Source organism: Coregonus clupeaformis, chromosome 24 (assembly GCF_020615455.1).
Source record: "Coregonus clupeaformis isolate EN_2021a chromosome 24, ASM2061545v1, whole genome shotgun sequence".
Lineage (NCBI taxonomy): Eukaryota > Metazoa > Chordata > Actinopteri > Salmoniformes > Salmonidae > Coregonus > Coregonus clupeaformis.
In genome coordinates, this window is record NC_059215.1 from 55612313 (window position 1) to 55630592 (window position 18280).

Here is an 18280-nt window from a genome sequence, read left to right on the forward strand (position 1 = left end):
TTTTATACTGATAACAAGTTCAAACAGGTGCCATTAATACAGGTAACGAGTGGAGGACAGAGGAGCCTCTTAAAGAAGAAGTTACAGGTCTGTGAGAGCCAGAAATCTTGCTTGTTTGTAGGTGACCAAATACTTATTTTTCACCATAATTTGCAAATAAATTCATTAAAAATCCTACAATGGGATTTTCTGGAATTTTTTTTCTCAATTTGTCTGTCATAGTTGACGTGTACCTATGATGAAAATTACAGGCCTCTCTCATCTTTTTAAGTGGGAGAACTTGCACAATTGGTGGCTGGCTAAATACTTTTTTTCCCCACTGTATATCATAATAATCTTGCTCAACCCCTCTGCTGAGCACACCAGACACAAGAGAAATACAATCACACCGAGCACCACAGAAAAGAGCTGGGATATGGAGCTTCCCCAAAACCTACAATAACTCAACCCTAGTCTTCGTGCAGATTTGCGGTGGGTAATTACGCACTGTAGCCCGCTGGCAAGGAATTAAACCCCCAGCACGCTGGTAGATTTCCCCAAGCCACGGATGTGCCCCCGAGACAACTGCTCAGTCCACTGACACCACACAAAAATAACAAACATTTAACCATGCCCAACGTATCCCAAAACAAAACACGTCACTAAGCCTATCAGGGGAAAAAAGCTATAGCTCCGGGTAGCAAATGTCACTACCCTACCCAATCTCCCACTGAGGTACACAGCCGATTGTACTCACCTCAGACCGATGTCCCAACAGCGAGTAGAGCAAGAGTTTCCAGGCTGGGCAGGGACTGGAAACTAACCAATGTACTCTCTCCAACGCAGTACAAAACCCAAAGGCAACCAATACTGGCCTATCAAACTCAAACAAACTAACAAAATTTACAAAGAAAAACCCTACAGAATTGGACATTAACTCCACGTTCTCCCAAACACAACCAGTTCAAAATCCCAGACGAGCCCCACTTGTCACGAACCGGCTCAAGTTCGTAACAAAAGGGAGACACGTGGAGACAAGGAGTACTCAAAGTATATATTTATTAATTAAAGTAAACTAAATCAAATAACAATGGCGTGTGTAATCAGTAATCAGTAGTGTACGTGAGTGTTTGCATGCATAAATGTAATATGGAAAAGTGTTGAAAAGTGCCAAAGCAAACAACCCAAAAAGGCCTCAAAAATATCACAACCAAGATCAAAGTAACTGCCTGGAGAGAGTCTCCCCAATGAATGTGGAAGAGGCCCATTTATCCTGGGACACACCCGGCCCAGGTGTTTCCCATGTAACTGACGACCCCCCCAACTCCGCCCACCGGCATCCTAATAAGGAAACAAGAGCAAAGAGAGAATACGGCAGACAGAGTGGGAGGGTCGTCACAATAGGGCTACCTGAATACGAATTACAGGTTTATAGGTCTACCTGAATAGTAATTACAGGTGTATAGGTAGGGCTACCTGAATAGTAATTACAGGTGTATAGGCAGGGCTAGCTGAATAGTAATTACAGGTGTATAGGTAGGGCTACCTGAAAAGTAATTACAGGTGTATAGGTAAGGCTACCTGAATAGTAATTACAGGTGTAAAGGGCTACCTGAATAGTAATTACAGGTGTATAGGTAGGGCTACCTGAATAGTAATTACAGGTGTATAGGGCTACCTGATTAGTAATTACAGGTGTATAGAGCTACCTGAATAGGAATTACAGGTGTATAGAGCTACCTGAATTGTAATGACAGGTTTTAGGGCTTACTAGATAGTAATTACAGGTGTATAGGGCTACCTGAATAGTAATTACAGGTGTATAGGGCTAACTGAATAGTAATTAGGGCTACCTGAATAGTAATTACAGGTGTATAGGGTTACCTGAATAGTAATTACAGGTGTATAGGTAGGGTTACCTGAATAGCAATTACAGGTGTATAGGTAGGGCTACCTGAATAGTATTTACAGGTGTATAGGGCTACCTGAATAGTATTTTTAGGTGTTTTTTTTTTGTTTTTTTTCACCTTTATTTAACCAGGTAAGCCAGTTGAGAACAGGTTCTCATTTACAACTGCGACCTGGCCAAGATAAAGCAAAGTAGTGCAATAAAAACAACACAGAGTTACATATGGGGTAAAAAAAAACATAAAGTCAGAAATACAACAGAAAATATATATACAGTGTGTGCAAATGTAGCAAGTCATGGAGGTAAGGCAATAAATAGGCTATAGTGCAGAATAATTACAATAGTATTAACACTGGAATGCTAGATGTGCAAGAGATTATGTGCAAATAGAGATACTGGGGTGCAAAAGAGCAAAATAAATAACAATATAGGGATGAGGTAGTTGGGTGGGCTAATTTCAGATGGGCTGTGTACAGGTGCAGTGATCGGTAAGGTGCTCTGACAACTGATGCTTAAAGTTATTGAGGGAGATAAGAGTCTCCAGCTTCAGAGATTTTTGCAATTGCGTTCCAGTCATTGGCAGCAGAGAACTGGAAGGAATGGCGGCCAAAGGAGGTGTTGGCTTTGGGAATGACCAGAGAGATATACCTGCTGGAGCGCAGACTACGGGTGGGTGCTGCTATGGTGACCAATGAGCTAAGATAAGGCGGGATTTGCCTAGCAGTGATTTATAGATGGCCTGGAGCCAGTGGGTTTGACGACCGAACATGTAGTGAGGACCAGCCAACAAGAGCGTACAGGTCACAGTGGTGGGTAGTGTATGGGGCTTTGGAGACAAAACGGATGGCACTGTGATAGACTACATCCAATTTGCTGAGTAGAGTGTTGGAGGCTATTTTGTAAATGACATCGCGGAAGTCAAGGATCGGTAGGATAGTCAGTTTTACGAGGGCATGTTTGGCAGCATGAGTGAAGGAGGCTTTGTTGCGAAATAGGAAGCCGATTCTAGATTTAACTTTGGATTGGAGATTCTTTATGTGAGTCTGGAAGTTGAGTTTACAGTCTAACCAGACACCTAGATATTTGTAGTTGTCCACATACTCTAGGTCAGACCCGTCGAGAGTGGTGATTCTAGTCGGGTGGGCGGGTGCTAGCAGCGTTCGATTGAAAAGCATGCATTTAGTTTTACTAGTGTTTAAGAGCAGTTGAAGGCTACTGAAGGATTGTTGTATGGCATTGAAGCTCGTTTGGAGGTTTGTTAACACAGTGTCCAATGAAGGGCCAGATGTATACAAAATGGTGTCGTCTGCGTGAGAGGTGGATCTGAGAGTCACCAGCAGCAAGAGCGACATCATTGATATACACGGAGAAAAGTGTCGGCCCAAGAATTGAACCCTGTGGCACCCCATAGAGACTGCCATAGGTCCAGACAACAGGCCCTCCGATTTGACACACTGAACTCTATCTGAGAAGTAGTTGGTGAACCAGGCGAGGCAGTCATTTGAGAAACCAAGGCTATTTAGTCTGCCAATAAGAATGCGGTGGTTGACAGAGTCGAAAGCCTTGGCCAGGTCGATGAAGACAGCTGCACAGTACTGTCTATTATCAATCGCGGTTATAATATCGTTTAGGACCTTGAGCGTGGCTGAAGTGCACCCGTGACCAGCTCGGAAACCGGATTGCATAGCGGAGAAGGTACGGTGGTATTCGAAATGGTCGATGATCTGTTTGTTAACTTGGCTTTCGAATACTTTCGAAAGGCAGGGCAGGATGGATATAGGTCTGTAGCAGTTTGGATCTAGAGTGTCACCCCCTTTGAAGAGGGGGATGACCGCGGCAGCTTTCCAATCTCTGGGGATCTCAGACGTTATGAAAGAGAGGTTGAACAGACTGGTAATAGGGGTTGCGACAATTTCGGCGGCTAGTTTTAGAAAGAAAGGGTCCAGATTGTCTAGCCCAGCTGATTTGTAGGGGTCCAGATTTTGCAGCGCTTTCAAAACATCAGCTGTCTGAATTTGTGTGAAGGAGAAGCGGGGGGGGCATGGGCAAGTTGCAGCAGAGGGTGCAGAGTTGGTGGCCGGGTTAGTGGTAGCCAGATGGAAAGCATGGCCAGCTGTAGCAAAATGCTTGTTGAAATTCTATATATAGGGCTACATGAATAGTAATTACAGGTGTATAGGGCTACATGAATAGTAATTACAGGGGTATAGGGCTACATGAATAGTAATTACAGGGGTATAGGGCTAGCTGAATAGTAATTACAGGTGTATAGGGCTAGCTGAATAGTAATTACAGGTGTATAGGGCTAGCTGAATAGTAATTACAGGTGTATAGGGCTAGCTGAATAGTAATTACAGGTGTATAGGGCTAGCTGAATAGTAATTACAGGGGTATAGGGCTAGCTGAATAGTAATTACAGGTGTATAGGGCTAGCTGAATAGTAATTACAGGTGTATAGGGCTAGCTGAATAGTAATTCCAGGTGTTTTGGCTAGCTGAATAGTAATTACAGGTGTATAGGGCTAGCTGAATAGTAATTACAGGGGTATAGGGCCACTAGAATATAGAACATTGGAAACACTTCAGGAAGTAAAGCTAAGCAAAGAGATGTATTCAATCCACTAATACTAAACATGTGCTTGTAATATAGAAACATCTCTATTTTTTGTATTCTGATCTTGAACAACGTTTCTTAGAGGTATGGGTATCTTGAATTGCCTTAATAAACATTGATAGTAGTGAGAAAATTGTGAGTTTTGGCGTAGAGACTGAAAGTGAATGCTGCTACCGGGAGGCGCCTCGCCTCTAGTGGACCTGAACGTTTTCTCCTAACTTTGACAGCTCTGTCATTTAGATCAGGACAACAATTTGTTTTTATGTTGCTAATTATACAATTTACTTTTCCAATTTAAGTCTATGAAATGACATTTTGATAACAAGCTAAGTAGACAATCAGACAAAACCAGGCAAGGTAGCTAGCTAGCCTAATTGATTTAGCTTTTCTCTTGTCTTTTTGATGTAAATGTTTTCATTGATAACTGTACAAAATAAAATACTCATACTTGACAATTTGAAGAGCATTTGTCATTAGGTATGAGCTAGACCTAGCTAAAACAAACTGGCTAGTGATTAAGTTAAGATATGAAGCTAGCTTGCTAGCTAGCCAGTCAGACAGAAGAGAGGACTGCTGCAGGATTACTATTTTACCAGTAAAATGTATGATCCCTATATAGCTAGCTAGCTAACTACATAGCTAGATATCTAGATACAGTGGAATTGTGTTTTTTGAAATTTTTACTAATAAAATTTTAACAGCTTAAATGTCTTGAGTCAATAAGTATTCAACCCTTTTGTTATGGCAAGCCTAAATAAGTTCAGGAGTAAACATTTGCTTTATATGTCACATACTAAATTGCATGGACTCACTCTGTGTGCAATAATAGTGTTTAACACCGGTCACTGAAACGCCTGTAACTCATTCATAGTAAAAGGTATCACTATTCTGATTTCAAATTATCAATATGCTTTAAGTTTTTCTTTATCTTCATTAGGAAGTTGTGTAAATGGCAGTTATTTGGGGGAAAACGCACTTAAGATACGCATTTTCACGTGTTTTTTCTTGACCGATTACCATTGAATTGATGTGGCGCTACATATGTAGGATCTTAATATGATCACTTTTGTTGATGAGAATTTTCCTGCAAACTTGTAGTATATTCAAGGTTTAAAAAAGCTTCTAAAGTTTGTAATTTCCACTTACAATTTTCAGACTTGATTTGCCCTAAAGTAAAATGTGTCAACCCCTATAAAAAATGTCCATTAATTATAATCCACATAACAATTCAAATTTCCTGCTGTAGCAAACTGGCTCAAATTAAGATCCTACACCTGTATTGCATGTCATATCATTTGAAAGGGCACTTTCTCAGCTTTCAAAATATGTATTATGTTTTCATATATGGTTTGACACCAGCAAATAATGCTCATTAATGTACGCAGAGGTCATGGTCTCAGTAAATTCAGGAATTCCAAAACTTTCCTACCAATGATGCAACAATGCCAATATGGCAATTTACAGTTACAATTAGCTGGTGTTCTGAAGCCTAGTGTTTCCCCATTCCCCTTTAACCCACCTGGCGCAGGAAGTACAGGCTGAGGGTTCCCACTAAGAAACCCATGTAGAAGCAGCATCTGGAGCCACTCAGGCCTTTCATGGTGACCTCCTCCCTCCCTCACCTTCTCCTTCTCCTCTCTAGTAGTTCCTCCTTGTCACTATGATCACAGCATCTCTGTCTGAGATTGAAAGAGAACAGTAGGGTTGAAGAGGCAGACAAGACAGCAACCTAGAAGCAACAATAATTACAAAAATAGTTTCCTTCACGTAGCCAGAAACCAACTGATCACAAATGTTTGAATGGTTTAAAGGGCAACTCCACCACTTTTCAACCTTATTTTCCTTATCTCCAGCACAATACCAGTGTGTACATACGTGAAAAAAGTGCATTTCTATGTTATTTAGAAAAATTCTCAAATTAAAAAGTTCTACCCGATGACATCATCAAAAGTTAAAACAGTTTAAAAACAGTGATTTTCAAACACTATGAGATTTGCGTTTTTTCTTACTTTGACTCATTTCTCTCTGCCTCCTTCTTTCCACTCCTTTCCTCTTTTGACCTCACCTTCTCACCGTCCCCCCCTACTCACAAGGCAGGCAATACGCTTGACCTCATCTTTACTAGAAGCTGTTCTGCTACTAATCTCACTGCAACTCCCCTCCAAGTCTCCGACCACTACTTTGTATCCTTTTCTCTCTCGCTCTCCTCCAACACTACTCACTCTGCCCCTACTCAGATGGTAATGTGCCGTCGCAACCTTCACTCTCTCTCTCCCACTACTCTCTCCTTTTCCATCCTATAATCTCTTCCCTCTGCTGAGTCCTTCTCCCTCCGATCTCCTGATTCTGCCTCCTCAACCCTCCTCTCCTCCCTTTCTGCATCTTTTGACTCTCTATGTCCCCTATCCTCCCGGCCGGCTCGGTCCTCCCCTCCTGCTCCGTGGCTTGACGACTCATTGCAAGCTCACAGAAGAGGGCTCCGGGCAGCCGAGCGGAAATGGAGAAAAACTAGACTCCCTGCGGACCTGTTATCTTTTCACTCCCTCCTCTCTAAATTCTCTTCCTCTGTTTCCGCTGCTAAAGCCACTTTATACCACTCTAAATTTCAAACCTCTGCCTCTAACCCTAGGAAGCTCTTTGCCACCTTCTCCTCCCTGCTGAATCCTCCTCCTCCTCCCCCTCCCTCATCCCTCTCTGTGGATGACTTCGTCAACCATTTTGAAAAGAAAGTTGACAACATCCGATCCACATTTATTAAGTCAAATGACACCGCTGGTCCTGCTCACACTGCCCTACCCTATGCTTTGACTTCTTTCTCCCCTCTCTCTCCAGATGAAATCTTGCGACTTGTGACGGCCGGCCGCCCAACAACCTGCCCGCTTGACCCTATCCCCTCCTCTCTTCTCCAGACCATTTCCGGAGACCTTCTCCCTTACCTCACCTCGCTCATCAACTCATCCTTGACCGCTGGCCATGTCCCTTCCGTCTTCAAGAGGGCGAGAGTTGCACCCCTCCTCAAAAAACCTACACTCGATCCCTCCGATGTCAACAACTACAGACCAGTATCCCTTCTTTCTTTTCTCTCCAAAACTCTTGAGCGTGCCGTCTCTAGCCAACTCTCCTGCTATCTCTCTCAGAATGACCTTCTTGATCCAAACCAGTCAGGTTTCAAGACGGTCATTCAACTGAGACTGCTCTTCTCTGTGTCACGGAGGCTCTCCGTACTGCTAAAGCTAACTCTCTCTCCTCTGCTCGTATCCTTCTAGACCTATCCGCTGCCTTTGATACTGTGAACCATCAGATCCTCCTCTCCATATGTCTGGCAGACATATCAGTGTGGATGTCGGATCACCACCTCAAGCTGAACCTCGGCAAGACGGAGCTGCTCTTCCTCCCGGGGAAGGACTGCCCGCTCCATGATCTCGCCATCACGGTTGACAACTCCATTGTGTCCTCCTCCCAGAGTGCAAAGAACCTTGGCGTGACCCTGGACAACACCCTGTCGTTCTCCGCTAACATCAAAGTGGTGACCCGATCCTGCAGGTTCATGCTCTACAACAGCCAACCCCAATAAGCGGCCCGCGGGCCAGATCCGGCCCGCAAGAGCTAAATGTCTGGCCCACACTGACAGCATTGGCATTCACTTGTTATAATAAACATGAATTTAATATCCGTGGCTCTGCTTAATTTGAAATTATCCCACACCTTGACCTGTGGCCTTTACCGCGTGCATACGTAAGACGTGCTTCGCGCGCTTTGCGTACTCGTCTCCACTCGACTAGCTACCTAGTGTAGTGTCACACACACACAGTAGCCGCAGCCGCTCGCCAGCTAACCCTCTTTCATCAAAAGGACTGACCACTTCCTCACAAAAAAATATTTTTTAATCCAGTCAAACGAACATGGCATTCGCCAAGATACACAAGGTAGACCAGGAGAACCGTCAGTTCAAAACTGACTGGACTTTTTTTTAAACTGGACCACAACAGTGCTAAGACTGTAGCTGTAATCAAAGCGGACAATCTGAAGCTGCATTTTAACTCTATTCATGCTGCCAGTTTTAATGCAAACTACCCAGAAAAATCTGACCAGCGCAAACAAAAAATTGCAAGCATGTTAACGTCATACAAGCACTCGGTTTTAACTATGTGTAAAACAACATCGGCACAAGAGAGCGCAACAGCTGCCTCATTACACGTTTCTTGGAAGCTTGCAAGAGCTAAGAAGCCATTCGCCGATGCAGAGTTAATTAAACAATGTGCAATCGACATGGCTGCCGAAGTTTTAAACCAAGAAGAACCAATAAAAAAAATAAGTTGTTGAGCTGTTGAAGCAAGTGCCGCTGTCGGCTAACACGGCAACCAGAAGAGTCGAAGTTTTAGCGGAGGAGTGTTTTTCCAGTCTACTCACAGATTTGAGGAAAACCGAAGCATTCTCACTGGCAATAGACTCGTCTTGTGACCAAACCGACATGGAACAGCTGTCTGTGTTCGCAAGATTTTTTGATGGGAAGACATTCCGGGAGGAGCTGCTGTGTTTGATTTCTCTACCCAGGCGTACAACCGGGGAAATAATATTCAACGAGCTGACACAGTTCTTCGAAAGGAATGGCTTAGATGTGAGTAAAATTGTCTCTGTTGTTACCGACGGGGCTCCGTCAATGGTGGGACACCGCCAGGGCTTGGTAAGCAGGCTTTCTGCCGTTAACCCAGCACTCCTGGCATTTCACTGCATTATTCACAAGTCCGTTTTGTGCGCAACACTGTGTGGAAAAATGAAAGAGACCATGGATACTGTGACTCAACCAGTTAACTTTGTCCGTGAGAGCTCTAGTCTGCAGCATCGCCTTTTTAGAGCATTACTCGAGGAAATGTCAGCTGAACACAAGGATATTTTGCTCCACAATGACGTTCGCTGGCTGAGCAAAGGCTGTGTGTTGGAGAGGGTGTGTGACCTGCGTGATGAACTTGTCATTTTTATCCAGCCTGCAGAGCCAAAAAGCCAGCGACTTTTTGAGCTTTTTAACTGACAACAAGGTGATATCAGATGTTACTTTTTTGTGTGACATCATGTCTCATCTAAATCACCTTAACCTGCGACTACAAGGCAAGAACCACACTGTTGCTGACATGTATGAGGCGATTGAAGCTTTCCAGTCAAAGCTGCACCTCCTGGAGAGAGACATTCATGGGAGAAAGTTGCACTTTCCACGTCTGCGTGAGCATTGTGAGAAGAATAAAATGCAGGAAGATCCAGCAATGAAGGATTTTGTGTCCAGGCTGGCAGAAAACTTCAAGGAAAGATTTGAAAGCTCCCCTAAACTCTCAGCTGACATCCTTCTCTTCGTAAGACAGCCGCTTTCTGTGTCAGCTGACGGCCAGTGGACTGCAGAGGCCAAAAAGCTGGTGCCTTCCATAGATGAGGCTGCTCTTCAGATAGAAATCTTGGAGATGGGAACATCTGATTTGCTCAAAGCTCAACACAAGGATGCACTGGTGAGTGACTTTTGGATCAACGTGGTTTCCCAAGCTCGTTTAAAAACACCAGAGATATTGCAATGCTCCTACTCACGATGTTCCCCTCAACATACATCTGTGAATCAGCATTTTCTTCAATGAATGCTATCAAGAGCCAGGACAGAAACAGACTCTCAGATTCACATCTTGGACAGTGCCTCAGGATTGCCACAACAGAATACAAGCCTGACATCAGAAAGGTTGCCTCATCCCGTCGCTCTCACTTCTCTCACTGATTGGTGAGTGAACCAGATCCAATTATTTTTTTGCTATTTTTCAATCTTCTTGTGGTATAATAATTATTACAATGAAATAACCATTTCATATTTAATAGCATGTTTCCTACCAAATATGCTACACAGCTTAAATAAAAGTAAATGGCATCCAACTAGTTAGTAAAATGTAAAACTTAATACACAGCAATAAAAAAATCATACACAAATAAAAGCTAATTAATTATATTGTCACATTAATATCAAACACTTTTGGTTGTTAACAGCTTGATATTATTTGGTTCACATATTTTAAAAGTTTAAAAACTAATGTGGCATATTCTGATAACACATTTGAAAAGTACCTAACAAAAAATCTCTGTCTGTCTGTGTTTGTCCTTCTGTCTCTTCTCTTAGAAAGACCGCCTGAACGCAGATATCCAAAGCATGGGTGTTCCAGACAGAAGTGGGCGCTGTGTGTGTGTGTGTGTGTGTGTGTGTGTGTGTGTGTGTGTGTGTGTGTGTGTGTGTGTGTGTGTGTGAGAATGTGTTTGCTGGACTTTTTGTTTGCTGACTGTTTGCACAGAATATGCTCCAGGGGCATTTCATAATTAAATAGTTGGTTTTGGACTAATTTAGTATTTTCCATTTTTCTCTTATGTGACTCCTAACACCACTACTAATAATGATAAAATCACAATAGAAGTGAAAACTGATAAAACATAAAACTGTCGCCAAAAAAACAAACATGTTGGCCCTCGACTTGGCATGCCTGACCAAATTTGGCCCTTTTGAAAATCTAATTGGGGAACCCTGCTCTACAACATTTGCAGAGTACGACCCTACCTTACACAGAAAGCGGCACAGGTCCTAATCCAGGCACTTGTCATCTCCCTTCTGGATTACTGCAACTCGCTGTTGGCTGGGCTCCCTGCCTGTGCCATTAAACCCCTACAACTTATCCAGAACGCCGCAGCCCGTCTGGTGTTCGACCTTCCCAAGTTCTCTCATGGCACCCCGCTCCTCCGCACACTCCAATGGCTTCCAGTTGAGGCTCGCATCTACTACAAGACCATGGTGCTTGCCTACGGAGCTGTGAGGGGAACGGCACATCCTTACCTTCAGGCTCTGATCAGACCCTACACCCAAACGAGGGCACTACGTTCATCCACCTCTGGCCTGCTAGCTCCCCTACCTCTACGAAGCACAGTTCCCGCTCAGCCCAGTCAAAGCTATTTGCTGCTCTGGCACCCCAATGGTGGAACAAGCTCCCCCACGACGCCAGGACAGCGGAGTCACTGACCACCTTCCAGAGACACTTGAAACCCTACCTCTTTAAGGAATACCTGGAATAGTATAAAGTAATCCTTCTACCCCCCATAAAATTTAGCATCTGCTAAATTATGTAAATGTAATCCTACCCTGTGATGTCTCAGAGAAGCATTTTTTAGGACCTTTCTTCTTATCTTTTTAAACACAGATCATAGAAATGCACAATTTTCATATATGTAGAAACTGGTATTGTGCTGGAGATAATGCATATGTGGTTGAAAAGTAGCGGAACTGCTCTTTAAGTAGTAAATTATTTGTCTTGCATGAACTATGACAGCTCAGCCCAACTTCCTGTGAAAGTACACACTGGAGGCCAAGTCAGGAACCTTGCTATTCTGTAGTCTCTGTCAAGAGAAACCAGTTGGCCGATAGCAATGGTGTGCCCAGTAAGGGAAACCTGAGTACATGCAATTTTATCACCCAGGTATATCCTCGTTGGATTAATTTATTTTAGATGAGAGTGAAACTACAAGAGTGAAAGAGCAAACAGGAGTGGCAAAATTGCTAGAATCCGGTTCATTGAGCTATGACAGAATTTTAGAGGTGACATTTCAAAATACATTTCAGAAGTGCAATGGAACTACAGAGACCCTTGCCACCATAGTTTTCAGATAAACAAGCTCACTTTAGCACATATTGAGATTAAAGACCTCTAATCATGGACCAGGAAGTTAATCATTTACACTAAGTAGGCCAAGCTTATATAACCCCTTAACAGACAGACTAGGCTAGACCATCTGTACCCCCTCTGCTGCCTGCTGTACTGCACTGAAAAACATGTCTAAACACAATGACACAATGGTAACACAATAGTAACATTGTATACTACAGTTTATAAGCTACCCCGTGTCTTCCCTAGCCTTAATCTCCTGGTGGGTGAGAATTTGGACTAGTCCTAATGACTGTAAATCGCTCTGGATAAGAGCGTCTGCTAAATGACTAAAATGTAAATGTATAAATTGATACAATGTTACAGAGACCATCACGACAACATAACCGTGAAGCGTGTTACCGCTATCATCTTTCCCCCCGTAAATCATTCGGCTGAAGCAATAGCTTTGCAGGAGACAAAGTATGTCCCAAAATATATAAAAATTACCTGTGTTTGTAGATCAGAGTCGCTTTGAAACTAAGCACGAGAAGATGGAAAGCAACCCCCACATTGAGAGTGCATCCTAGCCTACAATGAATTGAAAACCCTATTGTTTTACATCCATTTCGAGACTAAAGGACGGCATATAACGTTACAACATCATCACACAGTGGGTCAGCCCAGTATTGAAGTTTGTAAAAGTATGTACTCAATCGCTCAGAAAATAAACGATAACATGAGTAACGTTCCTGTAAAATCCACATTCTTAAACATAACAGGGTAATCTCTGAAACCGCGGCATCTGATTGATGGAAATATCGCCTTTGACCCAAGAGCCCGCCTCCTTCCCAAAAACACGTTCCTAGATTGAGAGGATCAAACTGTGCGAGGCGCTGCGCAGAATTACAGATTTTTGCAGCCTCGGTAAAGATCACTTGAAAGAAAATAGGTGAAGGTTAGTTATTTCGCAATGCATGATCATTTGTAGATCAGTGAATCTGCGCAGCACCTCGTTCGCAATGCATGATCATTTGTAGATCAGTTCTTCTGCGTATCACCTTGTTCCTGCCTCACAAAAAAAATACTATTGAGTATATTGGGTGCGTTCCAGGTCTGATAAAATAATAGAGATACAAGGATGCATCCAGGAATCCAGGATGCAGGATGCAACTGAAAAACGCTTCACACGAAATATAAAATTAACCTGAAACATTACTCAATGTCACACTCTTGTGGCGATGGAATATAAGACACCTAGAATGTACCACATATTTTCCTAAACTAACAAAACCAGACTAATGCGCTGGCTAGTGCTCATGAGTTTATAAAACATATACTTTATACATTTGTCATAAATTACCTTCAATGATTGGACACACACAGTATGGATGAATCATCAGTAGTCGACAGGATATAAATAGCACTCCTAAAGAAGATGCATTTTCAAGTTAGCTACCAACTTCAAAGAGGGAATTTTAGCTAGCATAAAACCCACAGGAAAACTGAGATTGGGCAAATAACATTTAAAGAGTGGCTTATTTGATGCCAAACCAACAACAGTAGTTACTAATAACATAAATTGCTAATGTATGATGTAAAAGGTGGATTTTATTATGTAATGTCAACTTTCTACCCAGTCTCTCACTAATTATGTACTATATGTACAAATTAGCACAATGTTTTTATGTACTAATAGCACAAATTTAAATTTATGACGCACGACCCTTCTGAATCTCTTTAAACTCGATGCACCCTGAGTTTGTGCTATTAGTACAAATAAACATAACTGCTTATTTGTTTGAAGCTAGCTAACGTTAGCTATTTTACAATGAGAACGAGGTAAATTATTGGACAACAAATTACAAATAATCTAGTATTTTCTGTATTTCGGCCCGCATAATTCTCAACTATTTTATTTCAATCAGTGACATATATTGGTTCATCTTGTAGACAGGAAGTGATATTTATTCGCTCTGGCCAACAGTTCCTTGTATGTTAATGTTAGCTTTTTGGTTCCTGCCTGTTGCAACCCCAGTGAACATTGGGCCTTTTTAGCTAGCTGCTCGCCGTTATTAATTATGTAAAAAGTCAATCAATAATATCAATTGTGTAAGCACATGGAAATACTTTTTAGCAAATTATTGAGGTATTTATTTCATGATTTATAAGTGTCTGGCAGTGAGTGACGGACTGTGAAACTCAATCTCCCATGATTCCGTAGTACCGGAACTGACCGTTGTGTTCGTTCTGTGGTTGTGTTGAATACCGCACCCAATTTAAAATAAACACTAACCTTGCATAGAATAACATATAACAGACTAAACTATTTTGCCTTTTAATTAGATCTTTGATGGCGTAGCTAGTTTATTTATGGCCTGTGTGTGTCCCATAGTAATATGATTATATAGCTACACAGGTGTCTGCACATTTAAAACTGTAAACTGTCATTCTCTTTTTGCTGTCTGTATACCAATTGTGTAAATATGAATACACATCTAGTTCATACATAATAATACCATCTTTGTTCGCACCTGAGATGTTAATGAATTAAAACAGATACATAACAAAAACATGTCAGTGTTAACTGTGGAGGCTTTGCCTTTTGCACAATATAACGCAGTTCCCACGATAATGAAAATCAACCATCCACAATGTATACCAATTTACTTATATCATGTGTGAATCTACTATATATATTTGATTGTCTCACAGTGTAACAATGACGCTGTGAGTCGAGAAGCAGGTGAAACGTTTAATAAAACAATAAACGAGACAGCGTAACAGTGGCGATATAGCACAAACACAGGAACAATACCGACTGAGGAATGAACGTAAGGGAGGGACAGATAAAGGGGAGGTCATGAGGAAGGTAATGGAGTCCAGGTGTGAATCATAATGATCTGCAGGTGCGCGTAATGATGGATGCCAGGTGTGCGTAATGATGAATCCCAGGACCTGTGGTTAGTATTCTGGCGACGTCGCACGCAGGAGGGGAGGAGCAGGAGTAGACGTGACAGTATATGATCACCCATTTTGTAACTTTTTTTTTCTTCGTTAACATACAATAATGTTTATGTTCAACCAAATAGAGAAATGAGCTTGAGCAAAGAGCGGGATGCGGCACGGTTGGCATTTGAGGAGACTCTTCGAGAAAGCTATCGCACAGCATTACAATTTCAACATGTAGTTGTAAGTGATATTTCTTCACATTTCCCCAGTATATTTTTAGGGCAGTGGAATTGGGGGTACATACCACAATGTTGTTGTGTTGTAATTTTAATAACAGACAGATTCCCATTCTATGTTTGACTTGAATAAATACTTTAGGATCAGAAGAAGCGAGCTGCAAAGCGACATTCACCTGCTCCAGACACTAGCCTTGCCCCTGTCCGACGGATAGAGAGGGACAGCAGAGTCAAAATAATTCACAAAAAAGGTCTAAGAAGACAGATGCGAAACGTCTGGAGGGGCCGAGGAGAGGTTTGGGAAACTCTGCCCTAAAGGAACCCCAAGGGAGATGCCAAGAGTGATATCTCCCATGGGGGATTTCTTAATAGACTTATCAAGGCTAGAATCGTTACACTGCTCCCTTGGTTCAGAAAACACAACCTGTGCTTCTCTATCACAAACCCTCACGCCTGACCCTCATACACTATCCTACTTCTGCTCATCAGAGTAGCAAATGGTAGGAGGGTGTATTGACCTGAGGTAGGCTTTTAGCCAGGTCGCTTGACCCTAAGGAAATCACGCTACACACAACAACCCCAAGAGAGTAAGGGCCTCATCAAGGCTAGCGTCGTTCAACTTGTCAGGCAGCATGACTACCTTGTTAGTACACATCTAACTAGTACTAAATGCAGTTGCAATATACTGACCAATTTTAGCTGGATCACTGGCTTTCATTTCAATGTGGGATTAAATACAATGTAGTGCTATATAATGTTCAAATCCTCAGACCGATTGACTGTAACCTCTGTCTTGCAGGCATGAACTCTTAGGTTGCATGTATTGAAAATGGATTCAAAATGTTATATTACTCTCAAAATAAGATGAACCACTGCTAATGTACATTAAAACCACAGTTTTGCACATGTCATTTAATGACTTATATCTAATATAATGGCATACAGTATATCATATTTGTATGACATATCTGTCAGAGTGTATTCTCATCTCTTCACCCAATAAACACAGTTATACTTAAGTTGTGTTGATGAAGAAATATAACACCATTTTTATTTAATAGTTTCCAGTACCAGTGCTCATCCTCCTGCAGTACCCATGCTCCTACACCTATCCCCACAAGATACAGGTACAGTATGCTAGAATGCCAAACAAATGCCATGCCAACCTTAAGATTTTTTAATACAGCCAAACTATTCTTTTCATGAGTTCTGTCATGTATTATATATATTTTTATCTCCACAAGTCTCCCTGATGCAGGACCTACAGGAGCTGATGGGGAGTTTCACGGGGCCAGATTGTCATGTAACACCAAAGGTGACTTAGGCAGAGAGGCAGGCCTTGTGTTGGTGGACAGCATGCTCTCTGCTGAAGGTACTGTGTTGGGCCAGTGTCAGTATTGCAACAGTGAGGATGCTGTTGTGCGGTGCAGATTGCCTGCCCAGGCATCTTCTCTGTGCCTCGTGTGACACAGCCACCCATAGCACCAAGGTTTTGCACAACTGGGAGTCTCTGTTTGAAGGGTTATATCGCCCCTTGTCCCCAACCACCATAATTCAGGCCGCAATCAGCCTGGTGCCGACCACACAACCGGAGAGGAAGTCAAGCAGGTGAGTCGTTTTATATCCAGAGCTGCTGTCATGACAAAGTACATGTCCAAGGCTGGTAAGTGTATTATGATAACATAACTAATGCTGAAGAATAATTATGTTTGCAACATCATTCCCTTAATGTTTAACTATTAAGTGGTCCTTTATATTTGAGCTCCAGCACACTTCAATTAATAAGATAAACCTAATTGCCCTTCTCCTGGACTGTCACCTTGCCACGGTGGAGAGGCTTGCGTACGCCAATGACCGTGAGCGCTAAGCCGAAGGGGGTTTATACTCCCGGCAAGTGCAACCAAGCCGGCCAGGTCAAAGGGTAGGAGGCAGACAAAGCAGTCCATGGTCCTCCGTTGGAGGTTGGGCGTGGGGCTAACTATCCAACCACGTAAAAAACTGAAACATTGACGAATGGAAACCAAATAAATTGCCCCAAAGCAGGACATTTTCTTGGACACATGTTACTGCTGAAGGGAGAAGCTGACAGTGAAGGACATTTTACTTTTTGGGCTTAACTGATGATGTAATGTTAATGATTTTATTGTTTCTTTTTAATCTTACACGACTGTAATTGCAATATTTTATGTTGATTGGTTAGGCACACAGTAGTAAATTATTAGAATAGCTGACTGAAGATGTTTTTCCAACAGTACGGACAGACATTATCACACTACTGGCAATGGGCTGGAATAAGAGGAAGTTTAACTCACTTTTTAGTGATTCACTTCAAAAATGTGACCCTTCACCTATGTTATTCCTTAATTGAATTGTATTTTTTCAGAATGTCAAAAGACTGAAGGAGGAGACCAGCCTCCTTGAAGAAAAGTGGACAGAGCTGGACATCAACGACGCTGTGCTTCAGGAGTGGGCTGCTGAGGTTCAGTGCAGAGCTGGACATCAACGACACTGTGCTTCAGGAGTGGGCTGCTGAGGTGCAGCAGTGGCCTGACGGTATAGTATGTTAGGTTCTGAACAAATAGATCAAAAACTGAAACGGACAACCAGAAAAAGCTCAAACCAAGTTTTTTCTACCCACAAGCATATATTTACACCTTCCGACTAGGCGGAGTCACCGCCTTGCATGTCTAAGAAACACTCCTTCCCTGTTGTTAGGCAGAAATACAATAGGTTTCTCTCACTGGTATCGTCATGGCCTGCCTAAGTCTAGGACCCCCATGGGCGTGGAAGTGTGTGTGTGTGTGTATGAGATAGGGCCCCTATCACCCCCCTACCAGCAGTGTCTTCTCTCTTCAACTGCTGACCTTATCTCGAGTTGAGTCCCACATCCCTAATCATCCTAGTTTCACAGCAACTGGCCTGCCGTATCAGGAACTGAAGCC

The 18280-nt window shown here is 42.5% G+C and overlaps 1 protein-coding gene across 2 annotated transcripts in view; it reads right to left on the bottom strand.

The window, feature by feature from the left end:
* LOC121537885 (glycoprotein-N-acetylgalactosamine 3-beta-galactosyltransferase 1-B) overlaps positions 1 to 18001 on the bottom strand; it is a 40066-nt gene extending 22065 nt beyond the window's left edge. The window contains exons 1-2 of one of the 2 annotated variants that reach the window (XM_041845520.2): positions 17651 to 18001; positions 6021 to 6180 (exon numbers count right to left, since the gene is read on the bottom strand). In XM_041845520.2, coding sequence (XP_041701454.1) covers positions 6021 to 6101 — 81 coding nt within the window. In that variant the 5' untranslated portion in view covers positions 6102 to 6180; positions 17651 to 18001. Of the gene's footprint in view, positions 1 to 6020; positions 6181 to 12660; positions 12957 to 17650 lie in introns of those variants that run through there. The other variant, XM_041845519.2, reaches the window with a different exon arrangement.
* Between the last annotated feature and the right edge of the window lie 279 nt (positions 18002 to 18280).